Source organism: Pocillopora damicornis, chromosome 4, assembly GCF_964200805.1.
Source record: "Pocillopora damicornis chromosome 4, jaPocDami1.2, whole genome shotgun sequence".
NCBI classification, from domain to species: domain Eukaryota; kingdom Metazoa; phylum Cnidaria; class Anthozoa; order Scleractinia; family Pocilloporidae; genus Pocillopora; species Pocillopora damicornis.
The window spans coordinates 28,402,476-28,416,565 of record NC_142673.1 but is presented as its reverse complement, the minus strand read 5'-3'; the positions used below and the strand labels follow the sequence as shown (position 1 = coordinate 28,416,565).

The window sequence follows — 14,090 nt, the reverse complement described above, 5'->3', positions numbered from 1 at the left end:
GATCTCTAATATTAACAGCAAAGCATAATCTGGCGAGCTATGATTGGTCAAAGATTACGAAAGCAATCATTGATATGCCGTTATTTTAGAATCCACTTTTTTTGTGATATAAACTCATGGTGAGGAAAGGAAGTCGGAAAATGAACAAAGCCACAGCAATATTTCCTGTCAAGCTGTTCCCTTCTTTGAAAAGTGTTTGCCCAGAAGGCCGAAGCTTTTGACACGTTCGATGACTGATACTTGTGCGCTTAGAATATTGACAAATCGTTCAAAATCAGGGGGAAAAGGACGCCGAAATGAAATTCGAGATACCATTCTTTCTTCAAAAACAAATTAAACACTTCCTTCTTAGTTTGCTATCATCACTTAAATAAATATATCGCAGTTGAGTGGGAAAGCTAGTTTACTAAACTAGCTCTTTCAATCAAGTATTTACCTTGTAGGCCAAAGAAACGCTCTTTGTCGTTACTTGATTAAACCCGCCCTGACTCTCTCCTAAGGCAACTGTGTCCTCATAACAAAGCCTTGGGCTTGCACTTATTGGCTACAAAAACCGCATACAACACATACTGTGGGCTTTGCTAGAAATTCGCAGGTTGACCGTCGTTGAGGATAGGGTTGCATAGAGATGGTTGCGCTCTGATTGGTCGTGGATTACGTCATATCTTGCGATAGTCATCCAGAGCAAGTTGGTCAGTTAATAATAAGGCACATATTTTCAAAATAAGCACTGCACGATCCGCTGATTTTTACATGACGGGGAAAATTAAATGCATTTGCTCATACTCATTAGTCTAAGACAAAAATTCGCCATCGCCAATGTGCCTACAAGTGCTTCAAATGTTTTGGTTAAACACGTGTTTCCTTGAACTGGAACGGCTTTGAGATTAGCAGTCAGTGCGTTCGAAAAGCATTATACATAAGTTTGTAGTATATTGAAACAACGTACACTCTTCTGGGGATTTTCGGATTCTTGTGGGATTGTAAAAGTCAGAGAAAAAGGGCTGACTGACCACACAAAGGAAAAAGAGGCCATGAAAATTGACCTCATCATGACACTCTTGCAACTATGGCATTAACCTTCTAAAATGGGGTTAGTAAGCTTTCGCGACTCTCCAGTACGTGTTTTAGCCTTTCCGAAGTTTGGCTCTTGTGTATTACTTTGAGTGATCTCCCTCTTTTGGAGGAAATGAGGTGCGAATCTTGTATACTTCGCTCAGCAATTGTTGTTGTGCTATTAAATGCCAGTTTTTTTTTTTTTTACGACGATTAATTTTAGTCTAGGCACTGACGGTTGATAATGTGGGACATACTAAGGAAGTCATAAATTAATAAACTGTATGTTTCTGTAATGTTCATATAAATCACAATCATTACTAGAAATTACCTGATTAGAGAACTGTTCTTCCTCCTAATCTTACATCACGACGAGGCTTTCGCGGAGAGAGCGGAATGGCAGTCACTGACACTAAGGCCTGCGTCCTCAAGAGCCTTTTTGTACATATATTTCCACTACTCTGGTGTCAGACCCCTTGGTTAAGTAAATCAGTGTTTATATATCCGTTTTTTTGAAGGTATCAACGCTGAATAATTGGAGAGTAAACACATGACGAAGTACCAAATTTACCATAATTTTGAGTTTTACTAGGAGAAGCGGGTAGACACTGAACTCTCCTTAGGGAAGATAAATAAGGGATAATTCAATATACATATTGTTGTTTATTGTTTTCAATATTTCATTTTTACTAAATTTGACTTTCCGAACTTCTACGATTCGAAAAATCTCCTTTGGTAATAAGCGGGCGTTTTTCTAACGTCACATAAAAGGGAATAAATAGATAAAAGAAACTTGTGCCCTTATTATAAAAAAGAGCTGTTATCAAAATACCTTGAAAACATCGTCTCACTTTACCTCGTGGATAAGAAACAATTTCCATTTGAATCACGTTACATGGTATATCCACCAAACGTAATATTTTTGTCAAATACAGGTAGCAATCTACAAAAGGGTAGGCCGATATAAGCGAATCTTTTGAGGTTCCCGCTTGGAATACACCACGGTCAAATTTACTCGGTTAAAGCAAATTGGTTGCCCATAGATATAATTTTCTTTTAAGGAGAATGATGTGTTAGTGGCATCCCACTTTTTTAAATGGAACATTCGAGAATGCTTAAGAGGTTGAAATTCGTAGACTGATCCCAAGCTCGAAAACTTACACTCCTTATTCTATTTACAAACATGACGCTATTGATATTGCTGATCCTAACAGTATGCAGGATGAGTGTCATACAGGAACTTCGTAGTAAGTCTCCCTCACCACAGAGTCTCTGTGGCTCAGTGGTAGAGCGTTGGAGCTCCAAGGCTCAACTTGAGTTCCTCATGGGAACTCAGATTTCTTTTTTTGACCCAAGCTCGTGACAAGACGAAAAACATTTTTCTCTATTTCTTTATTGAGCTCAAAACTTATCATCTTTTTTATTCGATTTACTAATATCGTACTTGTTTTATTTTTATACCTACTGAGATAAATCTAAGTCTGACCGCAGCTTTCTTAAGAATGATGGAGATGGTTCAAATTGGGTTAAGTGAGCCTTCAATAATGTCTCTTACGCACAAGCGATGTCGGACAACAAGAGTGAGTATCTTGTGCAAGTGCTCCTCAAACTGAAATGCTTTTACAGTGTAAAGCACCGAATATTTAGATAAATAGAAAGTTTTCCTTGACAATGGTTTCTTAACTCTATATTGGAACGCAGATCGTTCCCCTAGCGACACAAAAAACGTTTACAGTTTCTAGAAATGAGTGTGCAAATACTGTGCTATTTTTACAACTTAAATCTTATCTTTATATATTATTTTCCCGTCAGCAGAGTCTTGAAGATCTCTAAAGATTGGCTGAAATGCGCTACAGTAATAAGTAAAAAAAAAAAAAAAAGCTGGTGAAAATATAATTCATTTCCAATTTCAATCCTTCTTTCGTTTACGATATATATGATGAATTCTGAAGCAAAATAGCAAAGAAATTCCAAGTGATTCTCTCTGTTTCAACATATGTTTTATATCACTCACAGTCACAATTCACTGCTCATGGTCAATCCTACTAAACTCAATCAAATGAGCTCTTTCGCCACTATGGAGTGTAAATATCTGACGAAAATTTTGTTTAAGGATGCAACGAAAATTTCATTTCGGCTATGATGGCAGAACGCCAATCTAGCTTATAACTTCATCTTTTGGCAAAGGCTTCTTGAACAAATCAACATCGCCAGATGAAACCACTTATTTCCGTCTTTCCTATTTCAACAACACTTGAAGGAAACATTGCAACTCATAAATTGTTTCAATGACAAAAAATAACCATGAAACGTCGAGACTACTCCCCAATTATCTTGTGAATTACTTTCGTGCAATTGCTGTCCATGTAAACAAAACTCGAGGAAGTCTTTTCGAGAGAATTTAACTGTTTGTAGCTGTCGTTTGTACTCTCACTTGACCCTTTACTCAATAATTCGCTTTGTATTCAAGATTGTGTTTTAACGATATTACTTCATCTTGTCTGTGCAATGACGCTAGTCACCAAAATCAGAACCCGTATCATACATTAAGGCCGTTGGTAAAATATTCAGTTTCAGTTTCCCGTAAACAAGGTTTACGAATTAACAATTGGTACATATGTCAGCGTTCGTTCATCGAGATATGAAGCACGCAGGAAGTTTGGAGAACAGGAAAGATGCCAAACTTCCGCGTGCTTCATATATTGCCGAACGCACAACTGACGTATGAACCAATTGTTTTATAACATTTCAATTTTTTTTTCTCAAAGGGATTTGTTTGCTGACGTCATGAGCTTGCCCAATAGGAATATGAAGCACGCTCACGCAATTGAATTTGATTAGACAAATTTACTAGCTATGCTATAAATGCTTTTAGCAACTTAGTAAATTTTAACAGGAAATATCATAAATCGTGTGTAGCCATTATCTTTTCAGATCTCTTAAACACTGCTATTAATCAATTAGAATTTTTTTCCTCAAAAATCCGTACTTGTCTAAGATTCCTGAAGTTCTATTTCTAAACACCCAGCGGTGGTGATGATAAAATTAAATTGCCGAACACTATATCTTAAACAAATATTGAGCTTTAGTTGCAGAAAAACAACAGTAACTCAAAATACGCCGGAGATATTTGTCCACCGATTAATGTGTGATTCGGGGGTGACCATGTAAAGATGAATTAGATGCTAGTCTAAAAGGATTAAGCCATCAAAATTTGAGGCCATTCGTCCACACTAGAGACTATAGCGTGAACTTTCAATTTCTCAATTAGTTTTAGGAAATCCTTATTTCAAATTTCCTTTCCTAACTGTAAGGATTTACTGTAATCAAGCCACTCTGGGGTATCTTATCATTCAGTTATGGTAGTTTTGAACATGGCCTTGTTGCGACACTGTAGGTATAGTTATTAAATCGCGTTTAAGGAGTGGTCATTATTTCCCGCCCGGGGTGGGGTGGAGTTGGGTCGGAGCATTTTGGTTGTGGTACGTTAAAATTTGCCTGATCCTCCCCCTCACTGGCAGTTAATTGCAGTCACTTTAGTATAGAAAAAACCAGGAAAGATTTATTACTCGACGTTTCGGGGTCATCGTGACTCCATTATCAAGAGACTAGTTTAAAAACATGCAAATAAGGAAAGGTACAAGAATAGCATAAATTAGAATGAACGGCTTAAACAAACACCGTGGCGCGGATGGAATCCGTTTGCACGTTCAGTGTCGGCTTACGCATGCGAATATACAAAGCAAATCAACTGCGAGGGATCAATCAACTTTCTACGACTATGCCAGAGCTTCGAACTCACACCTACTTTTGCCAAGATCGACAAAGATAGGCGTGCTAAGTGGAAGAAATCATCTGCTTCCTTTACAAAGAACGTGATCGCGGAGGAGCTCAGAGTAAGAATACAGGAGAGTATGGTACTTCGAGAGGAAATCAATGGCATCTATGATGAAATCCGTCAGACCCGCTCACTATTCCGCTATATGTGCATCTTACGAACCATCACTATGCTTCGGAATAAACTCCAACTTGAAGTTACGAACACTCACACTCGAAAGATCTCAAGGCTTCTCTACAGAGAAACTGACGTCGACGAACACATCCTGAATATTTCCTCTTACGAACTATCGTTCTTCCAAAAATTGGTTCTCTGTCGTGGCCTGAAATTTGCGATCCCGCAAAGAGTGTCTCCAGTTGAGATCAAGGCAAGCTTCGAGAAAGCATACTGGAACCTTGAACGGCATCTACCAAACGAGAATTTACGCGAACTAGCAGCCGCAACCTTACGATCTGTTGCGCTAGAGTATATTAATAGGAGTAGCCCAAAACCTCCTAAAGCCCTCTTGCAAGCTATTGAAGATCTGAAAAAACGCGATGACATCGTTGTCACAAAACCGGATAAAGGGTCTGGTGTTGTTGTTATGGAAAAATCAGAATATCTTCGCCTACTATCCGAAGCGTCAATAAACGATACCAGCAAATTCCGATTCGTCGACTCGGAGAGACCGAGAACCAGAGGACGACCTCCTAAGTATTACCACCCTCTCCTTCAGAAAGAAAGGGAGTTGGAAACTCTCGTTCGAAAGATTCTACCGAAATCCATTGCTGACGCTCTCCGCCCGAAAGGGTCCAGACTCGCACACTTGTATGGCTTGCCGAAGACACATAAAGAACAGTTAGCCGTGCGGCCAATACTCTCTGCTACTAACACCTACAATTACTCGCTAGCGAAATGGCTTGACGACAAATTGAAACCCCTGTCGTGCAACCAATATACAGTGACAGACACATTCCGCTTTGCTGATGAAGTACGAGGCTTCGAGATCAAGAACGGCGAAATTTTAGTTTCCTATGACGTCACCTCATTGTTTACAAATGTACCCTTGGAGGAAACAATACAGATCTTAGCTGAAAAAGCCTTTGCCCAGGATTGGTTCAACGAGACGCACAGCTTGAACATCTCTAAAGCGGACCTAATCGACCTCCTCCGAGCAGCTACGAAAAACCAGCTTTTCCAGTTTGACGGTGCTTTATATGAGCAGACAGATGGAGTCGCTATGGGTTCTCCCCTTGGACCGTTGCTGGCTAACGTCTTCATGTGCTCGATTGAGGAAAACCTCGAACAACACGGTCAACTTCCGCGCTATTACCGGAGGTACGTCGATGACACCCTGACCGTAATGCCTGATAGGGTGACCGCTGGCCAGTTTCTAGACACCCTTAACTCTACCCATCCCTCCCTCTAGTTTACCATGGAAGTCGAACGGGAAGGATCCCTTCCCTTTCTAGGAACTGAACTGCTTAACCGTGCACCAAAGATTGAGAGCAAGGTCTACATCAAAAGAACCAACACGGGTCTCCTTCTGCATTTCCAGAGTCATGTTGACATTAAGTACAAGCGCAGCCTAGTTAACACCATGGTGGATCGCGCTTATCGATTATCTTCTAACTGGTCTTTCTTCTCCGAGGAATGTGACCGCCTTAGAAGGGTTTTTCATAACTTGAGATACCCAAAGCCACTGGTTGAAACTACAATCAAGCGGTTTGTTGAGAGAAGGATTTCATCTGCAGAGCCCTGTCCATCACCAGACGTACCATCGGAGATTGTGAGATTAGTGTTACCCTTCAAGGACCAATCGTCAGCTAATCATGTTAAACAACAACTGAACAGTCTAAGCTCGAAGTTAAGCGTGACTGTCCAACCAGTGTTCGTTAGCCCTAAGCTCGATCAACAGCTTAAGCAACACGAAATTAAGCCCCCTATTGTTAACCAACAATGTATCGTTTATGAATTTAAATGTAACCTGTGTGATGCAGGGTATGTGGGCTATACTCGTGGTCACTTACACGATCGCGTAGAAGGGCACACAAGGAAATCATCTTCTATCTACAAACACTACCACCTCCAGCACAATAGTGAAATGCCTGAACGCTTGATCGAGCAATTCAACGTCATCGCGAAATGTAACGACAAATTTGATTGCCTTGTTAATGAAATGTTGTATATTCGCATGCGTAAGCCGACACTGAACGTGCAAACGGATTCCATCCGCGCCACGGTGTTTGTTTAAGCCATTCATTCTAATTTATGCTATTCTTGTACCTTTCCTTATTTGCATGTTTTTAAACTAGTCTCTTGATAATGGAGTCACGATGACCCCGAAACGTCGAGTAATAAATCTTTCCTGGTTTTTTCTATGCCTTTGCTTTAGCAAATCCCTGCTGATCAAGCACTTTAGTATAGTCCCCCCTTTTTACACTCTGTTGGCGAAGACTGATGTCCCCTCCGTTCTCTGTTTTCCTCTCTCCCCTGAAAACCATATCATTACAAATCATCCAAACCCTCCCACCCCCTCCCCACCCCAAACCTCCATTCGGTCGGTAGACAATGACTGGTTCATTAATCGGAAGCATATAAGTTACGGCCACGGTAAACACCGGCGTATAATGAGCCGCACGTCTTTGCCCAAAATTTTTACAATGAATCAGGGTTGCAGCTTATCAGCGAGAAAATCAGGAAGTCCCGCCATGATATATGTTTCTGGTTTATCGATACGTGAAAACAAGGAATTGCAGTAATATGTCGATCACAACCTCGTTACTTTATTTTCAACATGTCCTTTATAAAAACGCTTGTGACAAACCTGTACTTACCCAAAATTGTGTTAATAGCAAAAACGGGCGAAGCAGCCTTTATGTAAAGGCTAATGGCTATGACTGGACTAAACTGTGCGTTTTAACATGCCAGCTTTTCAACATTTCAAATTTTATTGCTTAACTGAGCCAATGAAACAAAAGATGCTAAAATTATTAGGCGATGAGATAAAGATAGCTATTCAATGACGACCAAGAAAAAATAGCTGTGGCTGTGAAAAAAGATCTTTAGTAAACAAGGTATCGAGCTTTAGCTTGGTAAGCAAAACAAACAAAAAATATAAAGCAGGTGATTTCAGATCAGTCCGAATTCTGTTTCGTATAGTCCAGTCACAAGCAGAAAGCCTGTGAATATATGTATTATGTACTGAATATTTGAATTATGTTTTAAGAGAACGTCAGCAGTTGACATTCTCTTGATAGATATAAAACCAAGATTTGTAACATTTGATCTCTTTGTTTTTGCAATTTTGTAAGTCAATTTTGTAAGTCAATTTTTTTCGAATTAAACATGTTTGCCCATATCTGATAACCTCCAATGTTTTGTAGAGGTTTATGTCTTACAGATATAATACTGAGACCACACGTCACTTCACCTACACTATCTCCATGTTCTACTGATTATGCATCCCTAACTTCAATTTTCTGTCCCGATAATTTCAAGGATAAAGCACCACATCAATTTCAAACAAAATCTTGGTAAGCTCAGAAAATTTACATATAATATGTTCTCGCTAGATAGAGCTTCAATGGTCCTCTCAAAGTCCATCACGCTAATAATACATTTTTGCCATCAAATCTCTGAGAGTTACATGTCAGGTGACTCCTACCGCAAACATAACTTATGATTACCGCTATTGCTTAAGCAGGTACATTGCAATGTGATTATGTACCAAATGCATATGTTGTTATTACGTAACGGATCTATATAAGTGCTTAGGAAAATTCTTATTTGTAATGTAGTTGCTTTACAATATTCAAATTAAGAGCTTCGCAATAATGCAACAATATAATGTCTGTTGGTAAATCATATTCAAATAACCCAGCCTTTTTAACCAAAAGATTCTAGATCTTAAATTACCTCCTTGGGTTCTCACCACAGCTACCTCTCTGCCTCAGGCACTGATTCAAAAACTGAATCTTCATAATAGGATATGGATCGGAGACGGACACCGCTTCCCAGCTCCGGAATATCGGAGGTGACAGTGCTTTGTGAAAACGTTGAGAGCCGGCGAAACGATGTGCACGGTTCAGCCCGTTTTACAGCTGGTTTACGCTTTTTATAAACAGCCTTAAAACTTTTGTTGGAAAAGGCAAAAAGAAACGGATTAAGTGCTGAGTTAAGGTAACCAAACATCAACACCACTGAGTGAACTTCGTAAGGAAACGGTTCCCAGTTTTCTCCGTCAATAGCACTGGCAATGGCAAAATAAAAGTAAGGTTGCCAGCAGAAGAACAGCGCCAAAACGAACTTTGAAGTCGTCTTAGCCGCTTTGACATTTCTCAAATACACCTTTTTTTCATCTTTGGAGGGCTGCCGCATCGAAGGAAAGGTGCCTCGTTTGGTGGATCGATTGTTCTTGACAGCTATGCGATATATGAGGACGTAAAAAAAGCATGTGATCATTAGCGGAAGAATAACATTAAGAAAGGACGAAACAAGGATATAGTTCTTTGTGTATGGCAGTATGCAGATGCCATCATCATCTGCTTCTCCTTCCTCTCGCCAACCCATGAGGACAAAAAACGGCCATAGTGGGCAATACAGCCAGATGATCGCGATGACAATTCGAGCTCTGGTTTGGGTCATAAACTGTGAATTCTTAAACCGCGACAAAGGATCACTGAGGGTTTTATATCGATCCACACTGATGGTCAATAGGCTGAAAATCGAGATGGGTATAGTAATCATGTACACCACCTGCCAAACTATGCAGAATGCTCTTCCATGATTCCATGCACCATCAAGGAAAAGTGATTCTATATCAAACGGTACCACGATCGTTGCCGCGAGAAAATCTGAAAGAGCCAAAGAAAAAATGAAAAGATTCGTGGGATTGCGGCGGAGATGCCGGTTAGCAAGTATTGCGAAACAGACCAAGAAGTTCCCAAAGACCGCCACCACTGTGATAACTATGTAACAGGCTGCAACAGGATACGAAAACTCTTGTCTGAAACCAAAGAAAACGTCTTCGTCGGTGAACGGATCTGCAGCGGAACTGTTGTTCATTTTTAAGAGGCTGTTCTGGAACGTAAATATGTCGCGGCTCTAGGTTGTAAAAAATTGAACTCAAACTTTTCCCGTAGCTTACTGGAGTTTTCCACCTTTGTAACGCACCGGTCACTGCAGTATTCGATTTGCTCAACACAATAAAGCGCCAAAATAAATTGATTATCGGCCGTCTCTTGCAGCTTGTGATATTTTAAGGTTTTATTTAACCAGTGGCACTTGATTTTGGCAGAGTATACCACACTCAATATCACTCTGACGTCTCCTTATTTACTGAAATTACAAAAAGAAACCTAGAATTCTCGATGACTATATCATTATGAAAAACTGACAGATTCAAATTGAACCAGACATTTTAAAAGATGTATGGTTCAATTCATGTCCATGCGGCTTAAAAGCTCCAATGACTTGGGTTAGATTTTCGTCTGCAACCAAGTGATATAACTGAGCCACAATAAAATATGACAAAAACGATAATAATGAGGAAACTTCTAAAAATAACTCTTCGGGCTTAAAAAAAGGGATATTGCGTGAAATTTAAAATCTTGAAATATCTGAAACAATACTAACACAGAAATATTCATTATATTGTTACGTCTTATTTGGTTGAATTCACACTCGATATTTCACACATGCTAAAAGATTATATTTTCCAGAGAATAATGATTGAGTTGACATAATGCATTGTCTTGTGTCTTGTATACTGGGCGGAGAGTTTTCCATCAAAATATCATTATCGTGTTAAATCATCTAATGCAGTTCCCAATTATTTCCTAAATTAAAGTTAAGTATTATAGAACGTTGACCGGGAAAACTTCTTTAAAATTTCTCAGTTTCTTTACAAAAGCATACATGTTGATCGGTCTGAGTCAATTTGGCAAACTTCAGCTCATCCTTTAGATGACATTTAGTGAAGTCTTTGTCATAAAAACATGTCGAAATCATTTCACCTTCACATACAGTATAGCTATAACCTATTTCATAAAACTCTAAAGGTCAACTTGGTAAGAAATTAACTATCTGGAAGCAGAGTGATCGCGCTGATAGGGAACTGGGTCTATATCCTCTCATCCTGCATTTCATCAGAAATGATTTTGGTTGAGGTGAGTTCTGCATCTGCTCGTCAGCTGTGCCCTGTAAAACGCCTTTTAGTATGAATTTAAACAGTTGGATTTTTCTCATGTAATATCTTTTTCGTTGTTTGCTTACATCCAACCTTAAAGATCCCTCTGATTTAAGTTTGGAGAGTGGTCTTCTAAGCTCTTTGTCAACATTCGCTCTTCTGAGAAAACGAACAGCTATAACTAAGAAGTTTAGGTTGAAACTACTAACACTGTTTTAGTATCGTGTTAAATCTAGCAAGTTCAGTGACATTTGAATCCTAAATTGACAGGTGTGATCGATGTTTTAGGGAAGAAAACCTTTTTGCATACACAGCTCTGAAGTTCTTCTTCCGAAATACGAACAGAAAGGGATTCAGCGCCGAGTTGAGAAAATCAAACATCAACAGCACGATGTAGACTTCGTGGTCAAACGATGTCCACTTTTTGCTGGTAATGGTGTCAGAGACAAGCCAAAGGGCGTATGGCAGCCAGCAGACGAAAATAGCCAAAACGAATACCGAGCTCCTTTTGGCTGCCTTGATATTCTTCAGTTACATCTTTTGTTGTTCATTCGTGAGTTATTCGGATGAATTATGCTTTGTATTGCTTAGAGCCTTCTCTTGCTTTCGTATTATGTCATATACTAGAACTTAAAACGATTGTTGCTGAAGGCGTACAAAAAGGGATTAAGCGCTGAATTAGGGTAGCCCAACCACAACAACGACATGTAATCTTTCGGCAAGGAAACGACTCTTTCCCTAGAATGGTTTCGACGATGATGAAATAACAGTAAGGCTGCCAACAGAAGAAAAGCGCCAACAGGATGGCGGCGGTTGTCTAAGCAGCTTTGACGTTCTTGAAATACATCCTTTTTTCTTCTTTAGTAGGTTCCCGGATGGAGGGGAAAGCCATCTCGTTTGGTATATCGATTGTTTTTGACAGCAATACGGTAAATCAAGATGTAGAAAATGCATCTGATCATTAGGTGAAAAATGATATTGAAAAAAGAGCTAAAAATGTTGTATTTTTTAGTATAAGGCAGCATACAGTTGTCTTTATCATCTGGCTCTCCCTTTTCTCTCCAACCCATGAAGACAAAAAGTGCCCATAAAATGCTGTAGAGCCAGATTACCGTGATGACTTGTAAGGCTCTTTATTGAGTCATGAATTGTGAGGTCTCAAACCGAGCCAAAGGATCTCTGAGGGTCTTGTATCGATCCACGCTGATGGCCAAGAGGCTGAAAATCGAAATGGGTATGGTATTAAGGTACATAACTTGCCAAATTATACAGAATGCTTCTCCATGATACCATTCAAAATCAATCCTGAAAAGTAACTCAATGTCAAACGGCATCACTACGGTTGCTGCAAGAAAATCCGAGAGAGCGAGGGACAGAATAAGGAGATTCGTCGGATTATTGCAGAGATGTCTATTGGCAATTATTGCGAGACAGACCAATAAGTTTCCAAAGACCGCTACAGATGTAATTGCTGTGGCGCAGGCCGAAACGGGATACGAAAACATTTGTTCGAAAATGCACGGAGTGTATTCGTCGTGAGGTAAGTTAACAGCGGAGTTATTGTTCATCTTCACTTGGCGGTTCTAACGCTTAAACTTTCTTAGGGAATTGGAACAAACTTCTTGTGCAGCCAGTCAGTGGTTTTGTGATAACACAGCCTCACGAGGTTCTTATGCAACGACGTTTCCTTTTATTTTGGATTACTTTAAACAATTTGACACCAGTGATGGAAACAAGCTAAATATTTGAAGCATCAATTATATATCCAATAGTTCTGGTCTGTTCAACCGTGATAATTGAGTTTTGGCAGGTAGAGTTCACTACTTTTGTTATTATTTTTAGCTATGTCTCGACATCCGTTTGGAGTGACATTGGATGAGCAACTGACACTATTGTCGGTAAAACATGCACAGCTGTTATCTAACTTACTCGGTAGGGAAACGTGACGGCTGCTGTATACAAAAAGGACTGAACTTTAAGCTGTAATCACGTGAATAGGTCATTCAAATCCGATCTTGGCGTATTCACAAGCGTGTCCTTAATTTACCTCGACGTTTACCTTGGCATTATTGAGCGATTACGCAATTCAATCACAAAAACACTTGAAAAATTGTCAAAGAAAATGCTTGTCCTTAAATAATAGTTCGTATCCGGAGAAATCTTAAGCACAATATAAGCATCACATTTGCAAGTACATGATTAAGTATCGCGTTATGTCTTATTTTCTAGTTGAGTCCAAAGCATTGGCGTTTTTTTTTTCAAGAGCTAAGGAGAGATGTTTTTTAAATATTTTTAAAGATTAAAGTTGTAGTGAAATCGCTTTGGTGCGCTTTCCCTTTATTAGGTATTTGCTGGAGATCGTTTCTATCAAAATGGCATAATCGTGTCGATGTTTTTCTCTCGCTCACTACAGAGAGGAGACATGTCGGTAAAATGGCAGCTGTAGAAATCCACAACAATTTATCATTTGGGTTGCTTGATTGCCAGATTTACCTTTTTCCCGAAAGTGTGTCTGGTCAGAAAGCTGCGGCTTCAGGTCAGGTTTTTTTAACCTATGGAGTTGATTCCTGCCTCTCTTCGCTCCGTCAGCATCCTCTTTTTTTAGCATCGCGCAGAATGCCTATTGTTATCCTGTTCTCGCGACATTAACTTACAGTAGAAAAACAATTATAGATCTCTAATATTAACAGCAAAGCATAATCTGGCGAGCTATGATTGGTCAAAGATTACGAAAGCAATCATATTGATATGCCGTTAATTTTAGAATCTACTTTTTTGTGATATAAACTCATGGTGAGGAAAGGAAGTCGGAAAATGAACAAAGCCACAGCAATATTTCCTGTCAAGCTGTTCCCTTCTTTGAAAAATGTTTGCCCAGAAGGCCGGAGCTTTTGATACGTTCGATGACTGATACTTGTGCGCTTAGAATATTGACAAATCGTTCAAAATCAGGGGGAAAAGGACGCCGAAATGAAATTCGAGATACCATTCTTTCTTCAAAAACAAATTAAACACTTCCATCTTAGT

The 14,090-nt window shown here is 39.4% G+C and overlaps 1 protein-coding gene and 1 pseudogene across 2 annotated transcripts; one reads left to right on the top strand and one right to left on the bottom strand.

Annotated features, from left to right (window-relative positions):
• Positions 1-5,008: 5,008 nt before the first annotated feature.
• LOC149047571 (uncharacterized) lies at positions 5,009-7,127 on the top strand (annotated as a pseudogene). Its single transcript, XR_016186065.1, has one exon. The product of XR_016186065.1 is annotated as an uncharacterized LOC149047571 (transcript).
• A 512-nt stretch (positions 7,128-7,639) lies between these two features.
• On the bottom strand, positions 7,640-12,825 carry LOC149047570 (histamine H2 receptor-like). The gene is made up of 2 exons (XM_089204648.1): positions 11,157-12,825; positions 7,640-11,074 (listed from the first exon to the last, which is right to left on the bottom strand). Exon 2 carries the CDS (start codon positions 9,938-9,940, stop codon positions 8,813-8,815), a length of 1,128 nt encoding a protein of 375 aa, XP_089060774.1. The 5' UTR covers positions 9,941-11,074; positions 11,157-12,825; the 3' UTR covers positions 7,640-8,812.
• Between the last annotated feature and the right edge of the window lie 1,265 nt (positions 12,826-14,090).